Source organism: Myripristis murdjan, chromosome 16, assembly GCF_902150065.1.
Source record: "Myripristis murdjan chromosome 16, fMyrMur1.1, whole genome shotgun sequence".
NCBI classification, from domain to species: domain Eukaryota; kingdom Metazoa; phylum Chordata; class Actinopteri; order Holocentriformes; family Holocentridae; genus Myripristis; species Myripristis murdjan.
The window spans coordinates 15,780,146-15,804,661 of NC_043995.1; the positions used below are offsets into that span (position 1 = coordinate 15,780,146).

Below are 24,516 nucleotides of genomic sequence, written 5' to 3' on the forward strand. Positions count from 1 at the left end.
ATATATCCCAAAGGACAGAGAACTAGCCTCCCTCATTCTAACTAATCAATAATCAATCACAAAACAAAGTGATGCAATCTAGTATGATGCAAAAAAGAGCACAAGTAAGCAAAACAAAGAAAAAGTAGCATGTAAATATCATGTAACCTCACAGAATCACAGTGCAGGCAACTTGCAGAATGCAGGAAGACCATTCATTTATATAATCAAAGAAATGTTGCATGTTAATCATGGCTGCCTCATTTTTTAATTTGCACAGACGACAAGTTGGCAGCAGATCAATTTCTGGCAACACAGGCCATTAACATTCTATCACATGCTATATGTTCCCCCCATGCATAGTGAGAGAGAGCTTAGCCTTGGCTGATATTTATCACCGTAATGTAAACTCCTGGTATACATTATAAGTAGTAGTATCATGTTAAGATAAGTGAAAAGTAGTATTCCACATAGTGTACTTTTTGTTTGATACTTTTTTTAAATCATTATTTTACCGAAACATTACTGCTCACACCAAAATATCATACAGTCCCACAACAACATTACTGATAATGATTAAATAAAGAGTATCAGAGCCAGAGAGTCGACCTCAGCGTCAGGTAAGGTAAATCCAGAGAGAAAAGTGAAGTAGTCTTCATATGGATGATCCCTGATGATGTGAACACTGTTGACGGTGCAGCACGGCAGCACTTTGGCAGGCACACTCATACACACCGCTAAATCAAAGAGCAATGTCTTTTCAATCACAGCTGATGTCTTTGAACTTAAATAACAGCTACCATCCTGCCTGTGGCAGTTTCAGTTCACGATAAATCCAAGCCCTTGGCAGTCTTCATGAACAGTGAGTCTGAGAGGGAGACAGAATTCTTCACAAATGTAAATTTATGTACACCCATTTGACACTTGCCACTCTTGATTGGTTTGTATTTGTCTGTTCCTTCCTACCGATTATCAGAGGTAATTAGCATTGTGTCTGGGCCCAGCCGAGCAAGGAAACACAGAGCTGGAGACCTAATAAGTAGAACGGGACCTTGAAAGTACACTAAACCCAAACCATCACCCCTGCCACGTCTGACACGGTGAATAATCTCCACCCTGCTTGCCACAAAGAGGTGTTGCTGCCAGTCACCTGAAAACTGAACCGATCATAAACCTAGAGAGGCAATAATGACTCCTGCAACTGCAGGTGTGAGAAGGAGGTTCTCCCGAGGACAATTAGTACAGAAGAGCATCTGTGTTTCCTTTCTTTCTTCTTTTAGCAGTAACACAGCTATCAAATCTGCAGAACCCTTGAGAAATTACTGCAAAACTTCACAGCAGAGATTTAATCATGATTTTGCATCTTAGAGCAGTCACATTTACAGTATTAGTTTTGCCTTTTTTGTGAACTTGTTTTTCTGTTCTACTTTGAGTGAGGCATTTAGGCAGACCATCTTGACAGCAACATCTCAAGATTTAAGAAAATGACAGTCTGCCAAGTTGGCCATTAATGGGCCCATCATCTCTGAGGCGCAGCCAGAGAACGACTTTCAAACAATTCCAACAACTCTGGATCGTTGGTTATTTGTATTTTGACAATGCTTTTCAGTAGCTTTGCCAGCTCTCTGAGCATGAAAGAGACAATGGTTCAGCAGCAATTCCTCCTTGGAAGATATATATCTTCGAAAGTAAGTAAGAAACGATTGAACCCCAGAAAAATATACATAGGCAAAGCATAATATACATATTTATGACATAGCATTGTCTTTCAGTGTCTATCTACCTTTGGGAGGCTGTGCCATTTTGCCAGTCCAGTGTCTGGTAAAAGGGACTGGACTAACACTAGTGGATCAGTCATTACGGGGACTGAAATGGTACAGTACATGTTGATACTGAACATCTTAATATTTCTAAGGTGACAGCTGAATTATGCAATTTAATAATGAACTGGCAACAGTTGTTTATGACTATCCACACTTGATTTCATCATTAAAATGTCAAAAGTGGTACAAATTAAGTCAAACTGATGGGATCAATGAAGGATCACCATTTGCATATTTCCTTGCTTCCCATAAAGCTGATTCACAATTTGTACTGAGTCACTTATCACTTCATTGCCTCAAACTAGGTCATCATATCTCCAGGCACAATTAAAGCCAAAACCTCAGTGAGACAAATTTGCTGTCAGTCAGTGTGCCACTTTTATGTATGAACAGCAAGCTGTCAACAGGACAGCCAGAGATAAAAACGTGGAGAGCGCAGAGAGGAGGGGCTCTGGATTGTGCAGCAGGCCTCACAGGTCGATAGGAGACAAACATATGTCTAATAAGCCAATGATGAACCCAGAGTGGTCCCTCTTCTGGGGGCCAAGCCTGATTCTTACAAATGCATTATTGACTTCACTCAGATTCAACCAGCCGGACACAGAAATACACTGTCTGGAGAGCCACCGCGCTTTAAAGGGAGAAAGAAATGGAGAGAGAGAGAGAGAGAGAGAGAGAGAAAGAGAGAGAGAGATGTGAGATTGTTGCAGCGGGTTAAAGTATTGATCACTCAATCCTGTTTATACCCTCCAGCTAATGATGGGCAAGATATAATTGACACATGGCAGCATGACAGCTTGAGGATTGGAGAAATCATTAGAACAACTCGACCTATATAGACATGTATTACAGCTCTGTTTAATGGGAACGCCTAATACCAAATAACCTAACATACAATTAGAAACACTAATGTTTTACGAAATAGAAAATCTATCAACGTAACAAGCTATATGAGCCTTGCTTTTATCTGCTTGCATGTGACTGCGACTATCTATTAAAAGTCGATACACCCAAGGACAGGCAGAGCCGGGTTATTAAGATAACTTCTTTGTAAATTTAAGGCGGGAGATTACACTGATATATTTGTAATTTAAAAAGGTACACTTGAGCGAGCTGTAGAGAATAAAGGCAAAATTGCTTATAGATAGGATATTAATGTGTTGCCCTTTAGTGGCATTGTACATTACCCAGTAAGTAGCGTGCTATAAGCCAAGTGAATGCTTCCAAGAGGGTTATCGTGCAGCACCAACAATAAGTCAGAACCACTTTAAAGCCATTTCATCTACAGTTATTAATCATAGTGATTCAGTAATATTAACGAGTGCTTTGCAATCGCATGCCGTGCATTACGGATATGACTTATGGAGATCTGAGCCTGAATTACAGTCTGATGACACAGAGATCAGTGAGTCATGTCCTGTTCAGTGTTTATATGTGTTTGTGCGCGTGTGTGTGTCTGCAGATGTCGAGTGCGTATCTATGCAGTGTACGTGTGCAGATACTGTATGACATAGCAATATCAGGACTATGAGACAGCCTTGTCCCGGTGAAATTATCATTTCCAGCCATTTTGAGCAGGGTAAAGCAAAAACTGTCACTCCTCTTTGTTTTTTTCATCTCACAGTTGTACTCTAGTACAGCTTATTGACATTAATGCAATGCTTTGTCAATAATCTTGTACATTTTTCCCTATTTGGTCACATTCATTAACCATTAATGGAATGGCAAGCACTGGCAAAGTCTCTGAGTAATGTAGGCTAAGGTGTGGAAGTATTATCAATAAGGTTAGCTTCAGAGTCTATCTGATGTGAGGATTGCAACATGATCCCACCATTTTCTCTCCAGCTGGCTGATTAATCTCTCGAGTAACTGTGAGAAAAACCACTTATAAAAATAATCATTTGCTGCAGCCCTTCACATGACATGCAATCACCATGCCACAGGCCACATGTAAATGAACCCTGAGAGTCCTGCACAAATGTGATTACCAGCTCCCCATGTATATATATTCACTATACACGACCATAACAGATATACAAAGGCATTTTTCTGTGTGTGTGTGTGTGTGTGTGTGTGTGTGTGTGTGTGTGTTTTCTAAAGCGTTTTCTTTATTGTAGGTCAATAAAACTGCTTCACTTGGAATTTTACAGCGGCACAGGGATATGTGTTATCCTGTTTAGGATCTCTGTCTACAGTGAATATGTCTGTTTGTGTGTGTGTGCAAATGTTATATCATTTGGGCTAAATAGAGGACCCTCTCCATACTGAATTCAACATATACATATGCATTATATCTTTGCATTTCTATTTGTCTTTGTATATTTGCCTATATATGTATATACATATCTATATGTATGAGAGCATGTTTCTATACTGCGAGGGTAACCAGGAGTGAGGAGGAGTGTGTGATAAATGTCCCACTCCATGCTGACAGAGCAGGTCCTGGAAAGCTATATGGTCCCACGGGCCGAAGCCTAACCACAGAGGTTTCTCTGGAGCCTTCCTGCCCCTGAATGACAAACATCTCCAACCCTTTCTCAGGAAAAATACATGTAGTCTTCATATCACTGATTTCACCTCTAATGGTCCTCATGTTAATGATATGACAAATTATTCATCCTCTCTTACCCCTCGTGAAAAGAGAGAATAAAGAACTGAGGAAACAATAAGACAATGGTTTCTCTGGTTGGTGATTTATCCGAGGAGCTGGTGATAGGCTCGTGTGGAGCCTCAAAAACATTTGAGCAGCTGAGAGAAAAAGTAATTAGCATTTTTAGCTCTTCATTACAGTTCTTCATTACCTTAAATTTATTTACATATATCCACCGGAGTAATGAATTTGTGTGGAAGCTCCATTTAGATCACCGGGAAGCATTTTGAGAGTTTCCCACACTCATCCTCTTGACAATATTTGTGTGTGTGATCAGAGCCGATACTGTGTGTAGACACAGTGCTGTTTAACAAAACATTAATTATGTAAACTCAACCAAAGAAAAGCTGGTTCCCCTGCCCCCTATTTTCTTTCTCCCATTCTCTTTTTCTACATCCCACCCTTCTACAAATACTCAAATGCACACATGCACACACATGCGCACACACACTACATAGCACAGCGAAGCAGAACTCATCTAGCTACACAGCCCGTCAATCTTCTGCTGCTGCTGTGTGGCCTTGCTGGGGGACGACACCAGCTCTGCCTGGTCTTGCTGCTGGCACTGATTTGAGGCTTCACACAGAGCAACATGAAATCCCACTGAGCAGGGGCAGGAAATGAACACGAAGTGGGAGACGAACAATAAGAGAGAGAGAGAGAAGGACAGAGTACAGGAGAGGTAGAAAGAAAGGGAGCTGGAGAGGAATGGAGAGAGAAAAAGAGAGGAATGCATGGGGGGGAGAATGAGCACAAGAAGAAGAGGGACAAGAAGGGGAAAGAGAAGAGGAAACGGGAGAAAAAAATGAAGAGGGGCAGGGAATGGGAATTGGAACAGGAGAGGGAGAAGGAGTATACAGGGAGGGAAAGCCAAAGAGAGAGTGAGACTGGGAAAGGAGAGGAAAAGAGATGGAGGAGAAGCAGAACAAGGGATGTGGCAGAAAAGCCCCACCAGGCAGCTCTTTATTTGCAATCACAGCACTTAATACACACAATAACAATAACAATCATTTAACCATTTAAAATGCAAGTGCTCTTAAAACATTCAAAGTTCTTTCCGCTGCCAAAAACATGTCAAAGCACATCCTTTCCAAGGAAAATGATAAGAAAAATGCATCCAGCCACATAAAAACACACCCCCGGTGTACATGCAATCTGAGACCATTGAGAGCTGTGGGAGTGGAGGGCAAGCAGGAAGGAAGAAGGAAGGATAGATGATGGATGGATGGAGATATGAATGATTTGGGGGATAAATGATGCACTGCCAGGCAAAAAAAAGAAAGCACAAACAGGGCCATGGTTTGATGAGTCACAATGGCATTACCACCGCTTCGAACCCACACTGCTTATTCCTCCTCCAGGTACAAGTGACTTTTATAGAGCACCTTGGAGAGAAAGTGGAGTTAAAAGACGCTACAAGACCAAGTGCAGAACGCCGAGGGCAGCCGAGACTTCTCCAGCAGATACAAAGTAGCACACCGTGATGTCCTCTTAACAATCCAGCTCCTCCAAGCCCAAAACTAAACGCACCATTCTGTCTGAATGCAAATTACGTATGCCGTGCCATCAAAGAGATTACTTTTTTTTCTTTCTAACTGGAGTGTGTGTGAGAGAGGGAGTGTATTCATGCCAGTGTGTGCAGATGTGCCTTCATGTCATTGCATATTCCATATCCCCGGCAGAGTTCAACCCCTCAGCCCAGTAGCATGACAAACCAAAAGGCCACTTGTCCAACCCGCTGTTGAAAGCCTCTGTGAATCCCAGCCCCGCGCTGCCGATATGACCCTCTTTCCAGGCAGCAGAGAAGCTGATCCCGATCATGTGACACTTCCCGGCTCCATTTGCAGTGGACCTCAAGAGAGCAGTTACTTTTCATGGCGTGGGTGATTTTATCAAAGAGCATGGAGAGAGGGCAGTATTTCTCCACAAAAGCAGCTGATCCCAGCCCGCAAAAAAAAAAAGGTGGCTCGGAAACCGGACCTGTGGCAGGAAGCTCTCCGCCCGACCTACCGCTGGGGGCCAAAACACTGTGGGTACAATGGTTGCTGAGATGATTACATGACATGGTGTGGGGTGAACCTTTGTGTTCATATAACCAATAATGATTTGGCTGTGTGACCATCATTGTCTGGGTTTGCTGGTGCCTGGGGGCTCTACTGTAACCTGTGCCACACACACTGACATGATGAATGGATATGACTGGAGAAATTCAAAGGCGGTAATTTTCCTGAAACCACAGTCTGGACTTGTAAATATGAACGTGTGGATGTGCTAATTTACCTTGCAGCATCAAAGTACCTTACCTCTATCTTTTCTGAGCACTGGACTGGTGAAATACCATTTAAGTCATATTCAAACAGTCGTTGCCAAGACAACTTCATTTTCTTGAGGATCATGTTTTGTCTCCTTAAATCCAGAGGTAAGAGTCAGCTAGGGCTTCTTCATTTCCTGAAAACATTTTATCCAAGCGGCAACTCCCATGGATCCCCATGAATCTGGCCTGTCAGTTTGAGGCTGACAATAACAGAGAGATGGTGTGTTTTCTTCCCCTCATTCCCTCCTCTCATCTCCATGTGTCTGCATCTCTCCAGCTTCACCTGCCCCTTCACACTTCTTCACCTTGACCATGACTGGGGAGCTGACAGTGTGTATGTATGTGTGTGTGTGTGTGTGTGTGTGTGTGTGTTGGCATGTATGTGTGCATGTGTGTTTTCTGAAGCGTTTTTAGGTCAGGAAAATTGCTTTACTGAGAGTCTGACAGAGGGATCAGGCATACTTTTTAGTGTGGTTAGGAGCTAAAGCCACGCTTACGAATGCTATATTATAGCATCCTGCCTGTGGAGAATTTGTTCAGAGAACACACACACACACACACACACACACACATTATGAAACATTCTGTTTCAACAGGTGAGCGTGGACACAAAGGCTAACTCCATTACCATGCATTACAGGATAAGAGGCAAGGCTATTCATGAAAGTGGCCTTCACGACAACTCCCTTAAGGGATTTAGCGTGTTTAATCTGAGGCACACAGCATCAGGCGGAAGGCTTAGACAATTCTAATCTAATGGGCCTGAGGAAACAAAATTCCAGCTCTCAGTGGTCAATAAAATCATTAGACAGAAAGAAAAGCACTTCCAAAATAGTCCTCCAGATATGGCAAGTGACCCATTGTTTCGGTGAAGTGTTTTTCTCTGAATAGTATAACCTTTTCCTGGTAATATGCTCATCCTAGGTGCACGTCATGAACACTGGCACAACCACAACACACACCAATCCCATCACCTAGTGTGTAGAGAGTGAAGTCAAGAGGCACTACAGATCAATTCAGGTTAAAAGAGGTTAATGCAGTTTGCCCTCCATGTCATAAAAGCTCAAGTGTGTGAGTACGTGTGACTGCAAGTGTTTGTGTGTATTATATGAAAAAGAAATGTGATATGTTCATAGGAATTGTAGATATAGGGTCAAGTGGGCGGACGGGATCAGTGTTGATATTCTGATGAAGGTTTTAGACTGAAACACAGAGTGTTTGTTGCTTGGGGCTGGAAATAAAATAACCACGAAATGATCAAAACATGAGGTGAGTTTTTCTGTTATTGTTGGAGTGCCACCTTTTTTTCCTAACAACAACAACAACAAAAAAAACATAATGGAGCTCTCTGATAGTGTGTCAGGCATGTTTTCAGACAGAAAAACAAAAAACAGGAAACTGGCACACGCTCTCCACCGCTGGTGCCCCACTGGTTTGGTGCATGCTGAGGGAATGCAGGTAGCCAGAGAATGCAGTTTGCACATTTTGACCTGAGGAATCCTCCCTTTGCGGAGAAATGAATGCCTTCACCAAATATCGTGGTAACCCACTACTTTTAATGATATAGCATGTACAATATTTTGGTCTGAAGGTGATGCAACAACAAAGGTCATGAGGTCACCAAAAGCAACAGGGTTCATAATCTGTGGAGCGCATGCATGTGTTCATCAAATTTCATGGCAATCCGCCCAATAAATTGTACGACGTGAAATGTAACATTTTGGCCTAAAGATGGCGCTAAAGGACGGTGACAGTGACAACAACATTGATTTGGTTCATCATCTGTGAAGCATGAGTACACCCAGCAAAGTACTTGGCAATCTGTCCAGCACATTTAGATATATTTTATGCTGTTTACAGGTAAAATGTTTGGTCTGAAGGTGGCGCTAGAGGAAAGGTCATGAGGTTACCAAAATGGACAGGGCTCATTACTTGATGAGCATGTCTGTGCTTCCAAAATTTCACAGCAATCTGCCCAGTCACTTTCAAGATATGTTGCCTTGGAGTTAAATGTGTGTACGTGCGTGTGTGTGTGTGTGTGTGTGTGTGTGTGTGTGCGCGTACAAGTATGCATTACAGCAGAAGTGTGACTTCTATTGACTAAATTATAGAAAGGAGTTTCTAAAACGGTACCTGCTAATTATCTAAAGAGAAGGCACTTCACAAATTACAGAGCAGCAAAACGTCCCAGGTGTGTCTCCCTCCCTCCCTCACACACAAACCCACCCGCACATCCAAGCACACGTGCACACACCGATGAAAAACCACCTCATCTTTGTTCCAGGTGTGACATCTGCACTCTGCACTGCTGTCGCCACCTAGACTTGGTTACAATAATCAAGTTAATCTGGAGCGAGAACTGGCTAATGAAGTTACCTTCTCCCATCGCCCCAGGCTAGGAAATTATGTCTCTGTCGGGGGCCTTTTAACCTCCGCATGCGCGTTTCCCCCTGCAGCCTCCGGAAACACACACCTTCACACACTGGCTTAATGAGTGCCTGGGGAGGCAGGCAGACACACATACACAAAGACAGGTCTGCTTTGAGCTCATGCTCCTCCTGCCTGGAATACGCAACCCTTCCCAGAAACACTTGTGTGTACTCTGGTTCCCTGAGAAGCCCTAAGGCTGAAAGGACAAGGACAAAGACAGAGACAAGATACAGAGACTGCTGAAGCACACAGAGGGAAAGAAGGGGGTATGACAACAGAAAAATTAACAAAAAAGAAAAGAACCTTGAGAGAGGGAAGGGCATGAAAGATGCTGCAGATGATCCATTAGTGTGGGTCAGCTGTGTGACCGTGGGATCCCTGGGGTGCAGCCTCTCTCTCTATTCACACAACCCCAAGGGGAATGACTGTTTTGTCTGAAATTGAGAATTTGCATGGAGGTATTACATCATGCATCATTATCCTGGCTTTAAATAGGAGTTTCTTGAAAGGAAAAGTACGTCTAACCTGGGGATATAATCAAATGGATTGTCTAAGATATGGAAAATAGGTAGGCCATGTTACAGTGTCATGCAATACCCCTTTTCCAGTGCAGGAAATGTGTCCAGGACCAGGGAGCTCTTTTGATTAACACTGACCCAAAAATTGTCCCTGCAACCAAGGTAGTACTCTCAGAGATTCTGGGGATGATTGGGGTAAAAGTTTAGTGCTGAAAATGTCAACCCCAGAAGTACTGTCCTGCAGTTTTTGAACAAAAACAAACAAAAAAGCGATGAACACCTGCAAAAACAATTTACTAAACAACTTACTAAAAGATTGTTTTATAAAGAGATTGTTCAACTAGTAATTGAGAAAAAAGCACACCACTCTGCTCCATTTGCATCCGAACACCATGTCTACTTAAAAGCAGTTTTCTCTTTTCAGCTTGTTTTTGAAGTGTCCTCTTGCACACCTCTTCTCAGCAACACAATGGTTACTGATCATGAACATAAAAAAATTCATGTTTTGTTGTCAGTCACACACAGAATGACTAGATAGGGAAACGCAAGCACACAAGAGCTTAGACCACTCTCCCAAGACCGAGAGCAAGGCACTTTGGCCCCTGAATGTTTTGAGACTGAGATTTTTATATACATTTTATACTTGGAGGTCCATACCATCACAACCACTATATTTTCTGCTCCAGACTCACCTTTTTCCCCAAGACTACTCCCATTATAGCTCTCCACCAAAAGACGAGCCAGGAGCTCAGGCACAAACATCTATTACAAATGAAAAAAAAAAACTACTTTTCCATCTCTGCGGAGAAAGAAAGACAGACAGACCAATCTTAAATCATTCAGCAGGAGCTCATGGCGCCAGAGGGACTCAGTGGACTGGGATAAATCCTCAGTTCCATGGCCTCACCACTGAATGAGCCCGTTACCCCAGGAGAACATGGGCCTAACCGAGCCAACAGATGGCCAGTGGAGCGAGGAGACCTCGTCTGACAGGTAAGACCTAGTTAATTCATCTGCTGTAATGACAGTCTGGGTGGCAATACATTTCCCCGGACCACCACCACTCATTCATAATCAAAAGTTCTCTCCTCCTTTCACTGACACATACAGGCTCACGGTGTCAGCCTCCATCTCCCTATCCAAGCTCAGGAAGAGGAATTAACAAGTCAAGTTGTCTGGAAGGAGTTTTCCTCCTTTTGCTTTTTCCAGTGCAGCCTGCAGTGAATAAAGCCAAGTTAGCCAGACAAACACATTCCTGTCTGTCTCTTGTTCCGGCAGCACTGCCTCAGAGGTGACTGAGTTAGCTCTCCACACTGTGCAGTCCCTCTGATGGGATTAGCTTTAAAAGACTGACTGTGGAAAACAATTCTCCACTCCCTCTCAAATAGGTCAAAACAGCGCAATGCTGTGTTATGCCATGCACTGATAAGTCTGGCAATTATCCATCTGCAGAAATGTTTTCTAATATACGAGATGCTGATATGAGGAATAAATGTACTATACTCATTCCAAATAAGAGTAATGAGAAGAATTAGGTGGGCCACTTAATGTAACCTTTGTGTGTTTGGATAAATAAACCCTCTCCCTAGATCTTTATTATTCACACTGGCCGGCTTCCACATCCTTTTAAAAGGGCAAGAAGTGATTCCACTTGTGGAGGTGGTACAGAGGCTATGAGGATCGAGTTACCCCTGCATGAAGATCACAGTAAAAGGGTGGCCTAACTAGAAAATGGCTGTCCTACAACCGTTTGTTTCTCATGCCAAGCACAGGCGATCCCTTTCAGCAACCACGTATTCCTAAAGTACAAGAGGGCCTCAACCGACAAGCACCCCAAGGGTATCAGGCTTTTAGTTCTGCCTTGCAGCTCGTTCACTCAGTTAATGAGAACATTAATTACATTCCACAAAAATATCTCAAAAATAGAGTGTGAGTGTGTGTGTGTGTGTGTGTGTGTGTGTGTGTGTGTGTGTGTGTGTGTGTGTGTGTGCATTCACAAGAGAGATGAACAATCATGCATGTTTCGTTTCAAAGGTGCTGGTGTAAGGCAAACACTTTTGAACACTGCTAAAATACCTCAGGGAAGAGTACAGCAAAATATTACCATGTTCTAATTAGGTTGAGACAAATTATAAAAAAATAAAAAAAAAAGGCAGAATGTGTGAGGAAGGAAGATAAAGCAAGAAGGTAGGGTGTAGCACAGTGTGTGTGTAAACAAAGCTATCTGCAGCAAAGCCTATTAGGGGAGAACTGGAGATCTCAGCATCAACAGGCTTCCATTGTTGGTTGTCTTATTGTCACAAGATACCACTGCTGAGCAGAGTAATACCCATATTAGCCACCGCTCTCCTGCTAATGCCTTTTCTCCTGTCCCCTGTGATCAGCCTACTTCCAGCCTTAATCCCAGCCTAAGCTGATTCTTAATTACCCAGGCTGACCGAACGGACAAAGGCCAAGACACAGACCTGCTCTGAGGTCTCCGACACATTGTGTGCTCTACCTACTCTCTAAAGATAGACCAGCTCTGTTCCTATGGCAAAGCCCTGCTTGTTTGATCTTAGCAAATGCAGTTTATTTATCATCAGAGGAATATGTCATACCGTATGCTAATTTTGCATTAGCATTTTCACACTGTGGGGAAAAAAAATAAAGCAAACAAAGCCTATAATCCACATGGCTGTGATTTATGTAAGTTCAAAATGGCCAAAAGAGTTTTGCAAATATTTGCATATAATCAGGTGGGTACAATCAACAATCACATATACAAAGCACACACATACACACACTCAAACATAACATTCGCCCATATACATGCACACATCCACACAAGCTGTTGGGCCCAGCAATAATTATAATCTTCTGTTTGTGGCACTGAATCAAGCCCTTTGTTAATGACACCTGGTGAGCTCCCTGGGCATTCTGGTATATTTCTGGCTGTGTGGAAATTTGAGACACAAAAACAGTGCTCTGTCTTAAGTCCTACTGTCGAAGGGGACATGAAGGAGAGCTGGCTGGGCTCCTCTCACCAAGGTGCTGGGACATGCTGGTGCCCATCTCAATCCACCCATAAGCCTCATGTCTCCAAGAGCGATCACCTGCCCCTCCCCGGCCTTCCCTCGGCTGGTGGGCCGAGTCAGGCGGGCAGGAGAGGAACAAACAAAGCCTTTGAAACTGTTTGACGAGCTGTCTCTTTGGAACGCCAGGCAGCTGAGCAATCCATGGCCCAGGAGGGCCGCGGTGCTCTGAAGGAGAGCGGCATCCCGGAAGGCTCCGTCTGTCTGCTCCCCAGCCTGCCAGTCTGTCACGGCTATCTTGTAGCTTACCTTGGCTTTTGCTAAGAAGAAAACAGCTCTCCAAACAAATACACGTACATGTGCATTTGCTGTAAATGAATAAATATTGCAGCCAGGTAAAGTAGAGGTGCCATTCTTAGCTTACAGAATCAATTTGATTCATGATTCATGTTTCTTTTTTCTTTTTCATTTCTGGAACAAATTCAGCTTAATTCAAGTCCATCCATTTATTTCAGTCCTTTGAGCCAAAAGTTTGTATCAATTAATAAGTGTGCAGTAAGGTAAGACTATAATGAAAAGGAAGGATCATTGACAAGGAAAAACCAATAGGAAATCATTTTGTGAGAGAAACATCACTTAAATGGATGAGAGAGGATGGTTAAAGATTTGTTAAGATTTTATTAGTTGAATTTTAAATTTATACCCACTTAGTGCAGGATGATGTCACTATTTAAAATACTACATTTTTTATCAATTCAGTCCTAAAGTTGAAGCAATTCATTCTATTTCTCCCTTTTAGCAGATTGATACAGCTGAATTGGCAGAAGTTATAGTCAGTGCACCGATGCCATGAATGGTTGCGCTCTTAATATCAAGGCATCTACGAGGCTTTGTGTTGCATCTGTTTTCTACACAGTAATGTTACAGTACGGGTGATCTGAGCATAAAATGCACATGTTCTCTAGCTATCCCTCCTCATTAATGTCACTGAAGAACTGACTCACAGCGTCTAAATACAGTGGGCAACTAACAGATATTCATCCTCAAGCCCTCTGGCGATTCTGCCACGTTGTCAAAAAAAATGAATAATACTCACTGTTTTTCATGATTCAGCTGTTTGAGTGACCACTGCACTTGCATCTGTGCATACTGCATCCGGTGACACGAGAGGGATACAGAGAAGAAGGGCAAACCCTGAACGTTCTCGTCCCTGAAATGCCTTACAACCATACACAGTTTAACATGTATCAGCCACGGGGTAACGGGATATTTTTATGTAAAGCTACTCCACGCGATCCCCCAAGCGCCCGCTGAAATGGAGGCATGTCAACGTGAAGAGGATTGTGATGGGAGGTCATGTAGGATCGAGAGGAGAGTTTCAGGAGGAAGAAGACAATAAGCTGACTGTGACAGGCTGTGCTTGAGAAATCAATAGGTTCTGCCTTTGTTCTGTCTCACTTCAGCACCTGAATCAGAACAAAGCTACCAAGGCCGCCTGAGTTCCTGAACTCTCTTTACTAACATCACTTGACAAAAGCTTTGCAACTCAGCTGGCAGTCAGAGTGCACTAACGTCTCATAGCATACTTTCCTACACTGCATTTTCACTGTTTCTATTTACATTTTAATAAGATATTGATGCAAAACCCCTGCAGTCCAGTATAGGATAGCAATTGCGTGCATTTTGCAATAATTACAAAAATTACAATGCTCTTTTCTAGAAAAGCTATTCTACTGTGTAATTTCTCTTGCATTGCACTGTGATGAAACTGCATGCAACATTCTTATTACTGTCTTGTAACTTGTAATGTTGGTGATTTTCACTTCAACTAAAGGATTTCATGGTCCTCCATTGGTTCAGAAAATTCTCCAGCGTCTTGGGATTATTAAATCCTTTCAGAACCCATAAGATTATGTAAAAATGCTTTGTCACCAAAGTAAAAACTTCTGTTGCTTTTTTTTTAGCTATTGAAAAGTCAAGAAAATGAGGGATCCAAGGATTTTACCAGACAGCAACTTCATGTTGCCATTAAAATGACAAACTTTGTATCCACTTTGCATGCTGACTTACATCTTAGGTGCGATCAACAGGTTTACAAGCGGACGTCAGGTGACAGTGATTTACTGCCAGCTGGCACCGATGCTACCACAGCTGCCATGACCTACCCATAACCCACCAGCAACAGCTGTCACAGCTGAGTGTCACCACTGCACCAAGAGACTCCGCCGCAGGGGAGACAGAGACAACATAGATTCATTTCAGAAAGTCAATAGGAAGGAACATGCGAGGAAGAAATACTGCAGGGTAAAAGCTATACCGCTGATCGAATGTGGCTTAGATTAAAACAGCTTAGATGTAGCTGTTAATATGTTTTTATCTCTCAAACGCACTGTGGCAAGTTACCATTTTAGACATTATTTTGTCTAGACTTTAATGTTTTTCAGTTTCCATCATCTTAATCAAGTAAGTGGTTTTGTTTGTGTACGTGTACGTATGTATGTGTGTGTGTGTGTGTGTGTGTGTGTGTGTGTGTGTGTGTCAAGTACGTGTGAAATACGTAAGTGTTGGTAAAGGAGAAGTTCATGTCAGGGTCTCAGAGAGGATGTGTCTTCGCCCAGAGGGACTGGTCAGACCAGAAACACTACTCCTCAGGGATCGCCACACAAACACAACTGAGAGCTGCATCCATTATACCTGCAGACAGACAAAAAAAGGCCTGAAGGGACTGTTTTGACTTTCTGTAGAGTGAGAGCAGCTCAGATTTCACCCGGATCATGTGCAGGGCACTACAGGCAGCGCAACAACAGGTCAGATCTCGACATTGCAGTTCTGGCCGGTGCCTGGACTCTGACTTCACTGACCTGGGCGTTCATAACAGAGCAAGGTTATTATAGTTAACTCACAATAAACCAAAACTAGGTGTGGAAAAACATCTCAGTTAACTGAAAACTAAACTTTAAACTTTAACTAAACATTAAAAACCTAGACTTGAGGGAATAAGAAAACTAACTGAAATGATATTGTGTACTTACAAAACAAACTAAAATAAAATAAAAATATACAGAAAATGTCTTTAGTTTTAGTCTTTAGTCTCAAATCTGTCAACACAGCAAGCATGAAGAGGTAATGCTGTGACTAATAAAATTTAACTAAAGCTAAACATTTTTAAATAATAAAAGCTAAACTGAAATGAGCAAATCACCTCTGGAAACTGAAACTGAAGAGAACTGAAAACGGGAAAAAATAAAAAAATGATATATGACGCTGTAACAGAGAGCATCAGAACAGCAGCCTGAGGAATCTGGATGCAGATTTGTTGATACAGACAAAGGTAAAGAACTGAAATACGGCCAATGGGCTAAATATAAACTGCACAGGAGACTGTCTTTCCTCTGGGTGGGAACGGGGAGCAGCGCTCACAGCATCAGTCTTGCAGACCCACTTTCTGCAGACTGGAGCTCACTACCTCGGGGAGGAAAACAGAGAGACTGAAATGGCTGCAACTCAGAGCCCAGCTTTTTCCTTTGTTGGAAGATTACATATCTGCGTGTGTTCAAGCTATACAGTATCATCCCGCTCATGTGCAGACTGTAAACACTGGCTCATCTGTGCTGAAAACATGTGCATTTAAGTGATATAGTAGCTATAATAGTCATTCTTATCATTTTAGACCAGTATAGTTCATTGTGCTGCACAATACACAGTAGCTTATTTGTAATACATTCAGCCTTCTTATGGAAATGATTCTGTCTGCCTCCCTCTTTGATGTTTGAGAGGATTTCTACTTTTCTCAGACCCTTCTGTGCCTTACTCCATACAATATTGGTAACACGGCATTGTGTTGGACGGCTAATTCACACTCCCACTCACACTCTACATGAAACTTGCAAGTCACACACTGGATGTCGCTTTGATGAAATCTAAGTAAAATGGACTTGCCGGAGCTTGAAAGATCGATACCACATTAATATCACCTGGGTGGGGGAGTTTTGAGAGAGGTCAGCTCTCCAGCTCTCGGGCTGTTGCGGAGAAGGAAAAGAAGGGGGCGGACTACGGCAGGCCGCTGACTGTAAATCTCTAAGGCTTGGCATCTCCTCCGGGGCAATGAAGGAGTCACAGTAGCCCAGGAGAGCCATAGCACCTGCAGGTCCAGCCCCGGATAGCATCAGTGTCAGCGTTGAATCACTCAGCACCACAGGAGCCTCCCTCCCTCCCTCCCTCCCACATGGCAAGATCATGCCTGACTTCCCCTGCTTACTCCATACTGCGTGCAAAGATACTTCCAAACAAGGATGCTGATTAACACAAACATACACGCAAATGTACTTTATACGCACAGTGCACATGGTAATATATTTCCATCAGTATCCTAAAGCATTCATAGCACATGACACAGAGCGCAAGTTCCAAATGAAAACAGTAAATGGCCTGTGCATCGCTTGAAAAACACACGGAATATACATGAAGCACATCCAAAGAGTGTGGCCAAAAAACAGCATAACATAAAACAGAAACAGGGAAAAAAGGGGAAAAAAATGTCAACTGTTCAGTGAAATAGAGAATGGAAGAACAATGATGTGAGCCTTCAGCCAACGGGTCTGATTAAAAGAGTGATACTGGATACAACAAGAGTCTTTCTTGCTTTAAGTAGGCCGTCTTAAGACACACCAAATAGGTGAAGTGTTGTCAGGCTATTTCCCAAAGACCCACACTGGCTAATATTTCACGGTCATTTAAGTCTTTTCTTAAGTAGAAAATTAGTTTTTTGGTGCCCCACTTGTTGAACCTATGGACTGGTCTTGATTCTTGACCCCTTAATAATACACTTACAATGAAAGAGACCTTGACGGGATAATAATTGTAACGTATAATTATCTCCCCTGTCTGCCTAGTTCTCCCTTCGAGTGGTTCCTTTCAGAGCTCTTTGTTGGCCTACAGAATTGGCCACTGGGCTTTGATATGACAGAGGCACAGACACAAAGAGGAGGGCTGGGCTGAATGGCAGACGAGTCACACAACAGAAATGATCCTGCTCTTGGGCATTGCCCTACACTCAGAGGCCACAACCTGCTCTTTCTCTTCCTTACAAACATGGCTCCCACCCGGTGCTTGACCTTTCTGAAGAGCAAACAATCCTCTAAGAGGCCCCAAGTAGGTCACAACTTGCAGAGTCGTTACCAGAAAAGAAAAGAGTCAGGATTCTCTGTGGAGAATTGATATAGGGACACAGCGCTAACACCCATGATAATTAAAATTAGCATTGCAACAGCAAAATGCTTCCCAGCACTAATTAAGCACAACACTCAAGATGTAAGCTGCAACACACCACAAAGAATCTACTGCATTCTCGGCCTAGCTTTATTTCATGAACTGCACAAGGACAAACCGAGGTAAGATGCATCACAGTGAAATGAGACTAGCTCAAGACATAGGAACCCCCTGGCTGGAGATGTGCTCACAGTGATGAGGAGAACAAATCATGGCCCTTGGCACCAAGCAGAATTCCTTAAACACACAGATGGATATGTTTCATTTTCCAGGCTTGCAAGATGAGTAAGCCAATTGGAGGCTGGCTCTCCTCCACATAGCCCCACATTACAATAGATCAGACAGAGAAACGGAAGGAGACAGGCTGCAGAGCTGAGCACTCCTCTCCTAAGCGCCCTGTTTAATCATACAAAACTGCTGAAGGCAGAATGGACGGCACCCACAAGCCAGCAGAGTCCTGCTGTGGCCTCTGCTGAAAACAAAACTTCCCGACAATCTAATTGAATGAATCCCTCTCTCACTCCCCCTCAACGTCTCTGTCTCTCAATGATAGCCTTGCCTTTCTTTGCCCCACCGCTCACTCCCTTTATTGCAAAGTTTTCCATCTGCTCTCCATAATACTGCCCATGATCCCACAAAGATGGAAATCAACCAATCTTTCAGGAGGAGACAGTCTCATTTATGCCCATTCCTCACTGCTCCTCGCTCACTATCCACACACATGGTGGCCTGGCTCCTGCAGAGAACATTTCCACTCTGTGGATTTGCAGCAGTCTATGGTCCAAGGCAAGAATTTTGGTGTGATCGCTCACTTTTTGCTTACGATAATCACACATAGAACTTACACAGCCAGATAGTTCATTTTGTGAATTACATTTTGTCCAGTCAGATAAGTGACAAGTGATAATTTCATGTACAATTAACCTTTCAAAAAACATGAATAGCTACTGAGAGTATATTGGTAACACTTTACAATAGGAGTACAACAATTAACGTTAATTAATGCCATTATAAACATTAAGTAACAGTTAACTAACCGTTAACTAATGTGTCTAAGAATCATTTACTAATGCTGTTCATGCTAAGGTATTAATTTATATGTTATTTAAGGGTTATTGTAGATGTTATTAACATTAGTAAATGCCATAATAATCATTAACTAACAGTTACCTAATTAACCATTACGGCATTACTTAACATTAACTAACGTTAATTGTTGTACTCTTATTGTAAAGTGTTACCAGTATATTTAAATGTGTCCATACAACTCTTTTGAACAAAGACAATGGGCTTTCCTGTAATGAATAGATCTGCTGCCTTTTCAGTACAGTCTTCATCTATTCCTCATTTGATCCTGTAGGTGTTTTCTCTGTATGTGCTTATGCATACATTGGTATTTCACTGTGTGTGTCTGATCAGTCTTGTATCATTATGCCTATATGAGCTGGTCCTTTATATTTCTTCCCTTTGCTGCTGTGGATGTAGTACATGTACGATGAAAACATCATGCTCAGAAGCATTATACACTGTCATTCTTTCACAAGGCAGTGTGTGCTTAAGTTTCCTTTTCATCTCGATCCAAGTGTAATCCCACTCAACCCTACAATAAGCGAAATGATATTCTGTTTTAACCCTAGATAAAAATGGGAAACCAGTCATGTGACACAGGATAATTGGCCCAGATTAAACCAGTCGACAACATTCAACGCTAATAGAAGGGACAGATGGTAAGTGAAAATCGATTCAATTCCCAAAAGACAGAACAGAGGAGTAAAAGTGTCAGATTGGGCTTTACACTGTTCAAATCACACAGAAATACACCCCGCAACAGCGATCTTTCATGTCCACAACCCCTCTGTGCTGCCTGAGCAAATGTGATATTTTTTCCTCACATCAACCATGCTTCAGAGTCAGTTCGATGCAGCAGAGAGACTACATAATATTTCATTGCCTCTATCAATTTTAATTCCACTGAACTTGCAGTCTGGGCAGACCAAGACCTAAGAACTGGATATGGAAAACATGAATTAAATCGGGTCAGTTGGGACAGAAATGCCCCATTGAGTGAATGTATTGCGGCCAACCTCTTAACTGATGTTCATACCAAAGAATATGGCAAGCCAAGGCAAAGCATGTAATGAAAGTCCTATTGTAGACTGTGGGAGTTAAGGCTGCCTTTGATTCCTGTTCATTTCTCCTCCTATGTGATGCAGGCCAGAAATTGTCAACCTGGTGTCCTTGAGGGGGCGCCAGGGTCCCCTGGAAAAATAGGGAGTATTTTAATTTCATATTGTTTCATTGATAAGAAGTTATCCCATAAGAGAATGTATAAAAAGGACATATTCAGTTCATAGGTTTCACACTCTTTACTGTTAATCTGACAATCTACAGAATAGACAGTTATGATAAAACTAAATCTTATCAGATGGGGGTCCCTGAGACTACATCTTATCAAACACGGGTCCACGGCCTCATCAATTTGGGGGTCACTGACACCAAAATGTTTGAGACTCACTGATGCAGGCAGTGAACACACTTAAAGAGGTGTAAAAAAAAAAAAAAAAAAAAAAAAGAGTCAGGGCAGGGGATCAGTCACACGAAGCAGAATCCACCAAAAAAAAGGCTGGCTGCGAGACTATTACTGGCTAATGGGAAGGTAACAGCGCAGATGGTGAAGCTCGCAGCACTCCAGTAAACAAACTCAAAAATCAACACCATGTAAATTTTTGTTGACACTCTTACACATCCTTAGTGAAGCATCACCGTTCCATTGAGCTCTTTTAATTACCTGTGTGTGATTTAATCCTTCTTATGTCTCAGCTCATTCCTCTTAATGATCTGCTCCATTCACCTCTTGACAATACACATTCTGCCTGCATGAATTTGTTGGATTTTTTTGTCTTGTTGTTTAGTAGTTCCTGTTTTTAGCGTTGTTGTTGTTGGTTTTTTTTTTAAAATCTCTGTACTTAGCAGTGATGCGTCCCCATTGCTCACAGCACAACTCGACTGTCAGTGAGAATTACAACTGTTGGCCAAATCCTGTGCCAAATTAAATAACGGCAACTATGGAATATTACCACGCTAGGGTTTTTTTTCCTTAATATGAAAGGTATTAAGTCTAATCTACTCATGTCCATGCCATAAACATGAGTCTTTTTAAAAATGCATGTGACTCGAACTGTGCCACATTGTATTGCCTGCATGCAGTGTTACTGTGTATTGTTACTGCCTTATTGCACTGGTTTTATAAGCTTACGTGAAAGACAGTCTCTCTCTCTCTCTCTCTCTCTCTCCCTCTCTCTCTCTCTGTGTGTGTGTGTGTGTGTGTGTGTGTGTGTGTGTGTGTGCCTGCGAGTGTGCGCATGCATATAAGTCAGACGTGTCAGAGAGACAGAGTGACAGGATGATCCTGTAACACAAAGAGACTAAGACAGGAACAGTTACAAAAATCCCAGACCAAAATCAGTACAGCTTTTTCACACACACACACACACACACACACACACACACACACACACACACACAAAAGGTCAAAAATTACAAAGCTGGAAAATTTTCCGTTTAAAAGATAAGCATTTCAGTGAAGTAAAGCAGGCTCTAAAAAAAAATGAACAAGGTGTAGATCGCATTCATATTGAAAAGAGAGTTTTCTATTTTTACCTCTTTCTCTCTGTCTCTCTTTCAGGTAACAGACTGAGTTTGCATTTTGGAAGGATATATTTATCCTACCAAAATATTAATGCCAAATGCAGGGAATAAAAGCCACAGCATTCGATTGTGAGAGGAAGAAATAAGGACATGACAGAATAAAAGAAAAAAATAAAACAGCAGCATAGCTCTTAATGGTTGTCCACTAACCTCAAATAAAGAGTTAATCATTTATACCTCCGCAACAGATTTAATATTTTCCTCATCTTGGATTAATTCAATCTGGATTTGTGAGTGTAATTAAGTCTAGAAGACTCGGGAGAGCCATGGCTGTCTTCATGGGCACACCATGGGAAAAACCCTGAACTGCCCCTTTAAAAGGGATTAGGCCTAATTTACTGGACACGGCGGTGATTTTCGGTTTATAATTGTTAGTATTACAGTCAAACAAACCTGCTGTGGATGTAAACTTTTTAAAGAGCCTCACTGAGTCAACAATTTCCCAGTCCAGTGCCAGTGGATTGGCTCCAGGTTTGATGTCACCACAGCCTGGCTCTGTGGTTTCTGCTCCTTGACAATGAAATTTCCATGTTCACAAATATTGATCAAACTGTCTAAATGTCAGAGGAGTATCATAGGGTGTACTCTGTTTGGACAGGCGTCGCTCTGAATGAGCTGATTCACAACTTTGGCTTCAGTTTGTTAAACATGTTTTCTGGACTACCTGGCGCCTTTAAATGTGGCTGAGCAATAACAAAAAAATGAGATACACTGTAGCGCAGTGGATTCCACTGTTGTTTCAGGGAAGGGGGGAATGGGAGCTTTCCACTGAACACCGAGGCACAGCCCTCCCAAAATAAACAACACGGCTTGTTTTGCAGGAGCTCTGCACTGGGAAAAGTTAGGAATCCTTTGATCAAACTTATTATTAAAACTGCTCTTATTCTCTCCTGGTGATTTATACTGCCCCATAAAAACATGAATGTTGAAGCAGGAGCGGCAGGCTACACAGAAAATGCAGTGATATGTCAGGATATAGTGGCACAAAGTTGCAATCCCTCCCTCCGGAGATGCTTTCCGACTTGAACCCACATGCAAAACTTCCCAACTGCGTTTATGCGAGAAGGAGAGCAATGTTCTTACCTGTTGGCCCCTCAATGCCATCGGCGTAGATCTGAACAGTCAAAATCAACAGAAAGGCGCAGGTGTTCATCGTGTTGCTGTTTTAGTCCACTTTGAATGTGCGCAGGAAAATCATTTCATTGAGTCCGCGAGGTCCGGCGCGCAAGTTGTTGTGCCGAGCCCATCTATTCCCCAGTTCTCACTGAGAGGAGTTTCGGAGACACTGAGGGAGACAGGGCAGAGCTAGTCCTGCAAACTGACGTCAGGATAAACAGTTCAGAGACAGATTTCTTTCACGAGCATACTTTCCTTCCCAGGCTGCGGGGCCAAAACGTAAGGGCCGGGCGCCTCCAAGCGGCGCTGCGCAGGAACGACACTGTGGTATTCAAACATTGGTGAGAACAGTTGCCAACATGCTGTGTGTGTGTGTGTGTGTGTGTGTGTGTGTGTGTGTGTGTGTGTGTGTGTGTGGTGTGTGTGTGTGTGTGTGTGTGTGTGTGTGTGTAATGGTGTTGATCTCTCCCCTGTCTTAAATCCATTTGGCTGTATTTTAATGAGAAATTGCTTAATCTCCACTACCCAACAGCTCATACAGCCACAACCATAACACTCAAACCCGTGGCTTAGCACAGGTACAGTAGGATTATCAGTTCAACAACAATGGACGGCTTCAGGAGAAAAATATTCATTATCCCAGCGGGCTCTGTATGCTCTTAGCACTGCATGTAGGCTTATCTTTTTGGCACACCACAAAATAGCAGACCCTGACTGGGCCGTGAATAGAAGCAACTTGGATCAGCTAACCTCTGTATGGCCGTGCCATCGCAGAGGGAGAGAGAGGGCAGTCAGTGGAAAGACATTCACTCATTAAACCATTTCACCGAACAGCTTGAATTTCCCACTTTTGTCTGTGAACGAGGATTTATCTTTTCTCACATTCAGCCCATTTTAAAACAATGATTTAAGATGCTGGCTTGAAGTCAGGGCAATGTGCTCATTAATCAATTTATAAAGATGTTCCTCCTTATAGTGTTATACGCTGCGCTTTTATGGGTAAGGATGCACTTACTCAGAGTCTTCCTGTTTGCACAGGACAAATATCTTCACACCGCCTCGTGGTAAGGACATTTTTCTCTGTAAAGTATGCAGTTTCTCATGATGTCTGCAGTATTTTTCCATTTTCTTTATTTGATGGGGATCCATTTTTCATACTAATAACAGCTGTGCATGTTTGTTGGAGCAGACCTGACCAAAATGTCTCATGGGTTCTATGCAATATGTTAACTAAAAAAACAAATGTATGCTGTCAGCATGCTTGAAAAGCCGTTGTGTATTAGTAATGGCATCTACAAATTACCTTCTAGCGAGGGTCCGTGTGTATGAGATAGCACTGTGGAGATTAAAAACATTAATTATGTCTCTGATCATCAGTTGTTGGACACTAGTTACATGTTGCAAGGTGTCCTCTCATATTTATTATGGCATTACATGGTCTTTGAGGCTCACTATTGAATTGAACATCTTGCTAAAATGCTGATATTGCAGCAGTCACATCCCTGAGTGATCCACAACTGGTGTTAAGGACATGGTTGGCCTGACATAAATAGCTATGGCTCTGGAAAGCCCAATTGGATCAAGGTGCCATTACGCGGGCTGTTCATCATTCATTTTGTTGTCCCATGTGAACATTAAAGCTCCGGATTAAATTAAAGGAGGGCAACAGACGCACGCCCCTGCAGCGAGACATCTA

At 42.5% G+C, this 24,516-nt stretch overlaps 1 protein-coding gene across 5 annotated transcripts in view; it reads right to left on the bottom strand.

Annotated features, from left to right (window-relative positions):
* ptprub (protein tyrosine phosphatase receptor type Ub) overlaps positions 1 to 22,970 on the bottom strand; it is a 157,380-nt gene extending 134,410 nt beyond the window's left edge. For 3 of the 5 annotated variants that reach the window (XM_030073319.1, XM_030073317.1, XM_030073316.1), the window contains exon 1: positions 22,788 to 22,857. In XM_030073319.1, the coding sequence (XP_029929179.1) occupies positions 22,788 to 22,857 (70 nt within the window). Of the gene's footprint in view, positions 1 to 22,787 lie in introns of all 5 variants that reach the window. The other 2 variants (XM_030073318.1, XM_030073315.1) reach the window with 1 other exon arrangement.
* Positions 22,971 to 24,516: the final 1,546 nt, after the last annotated feature.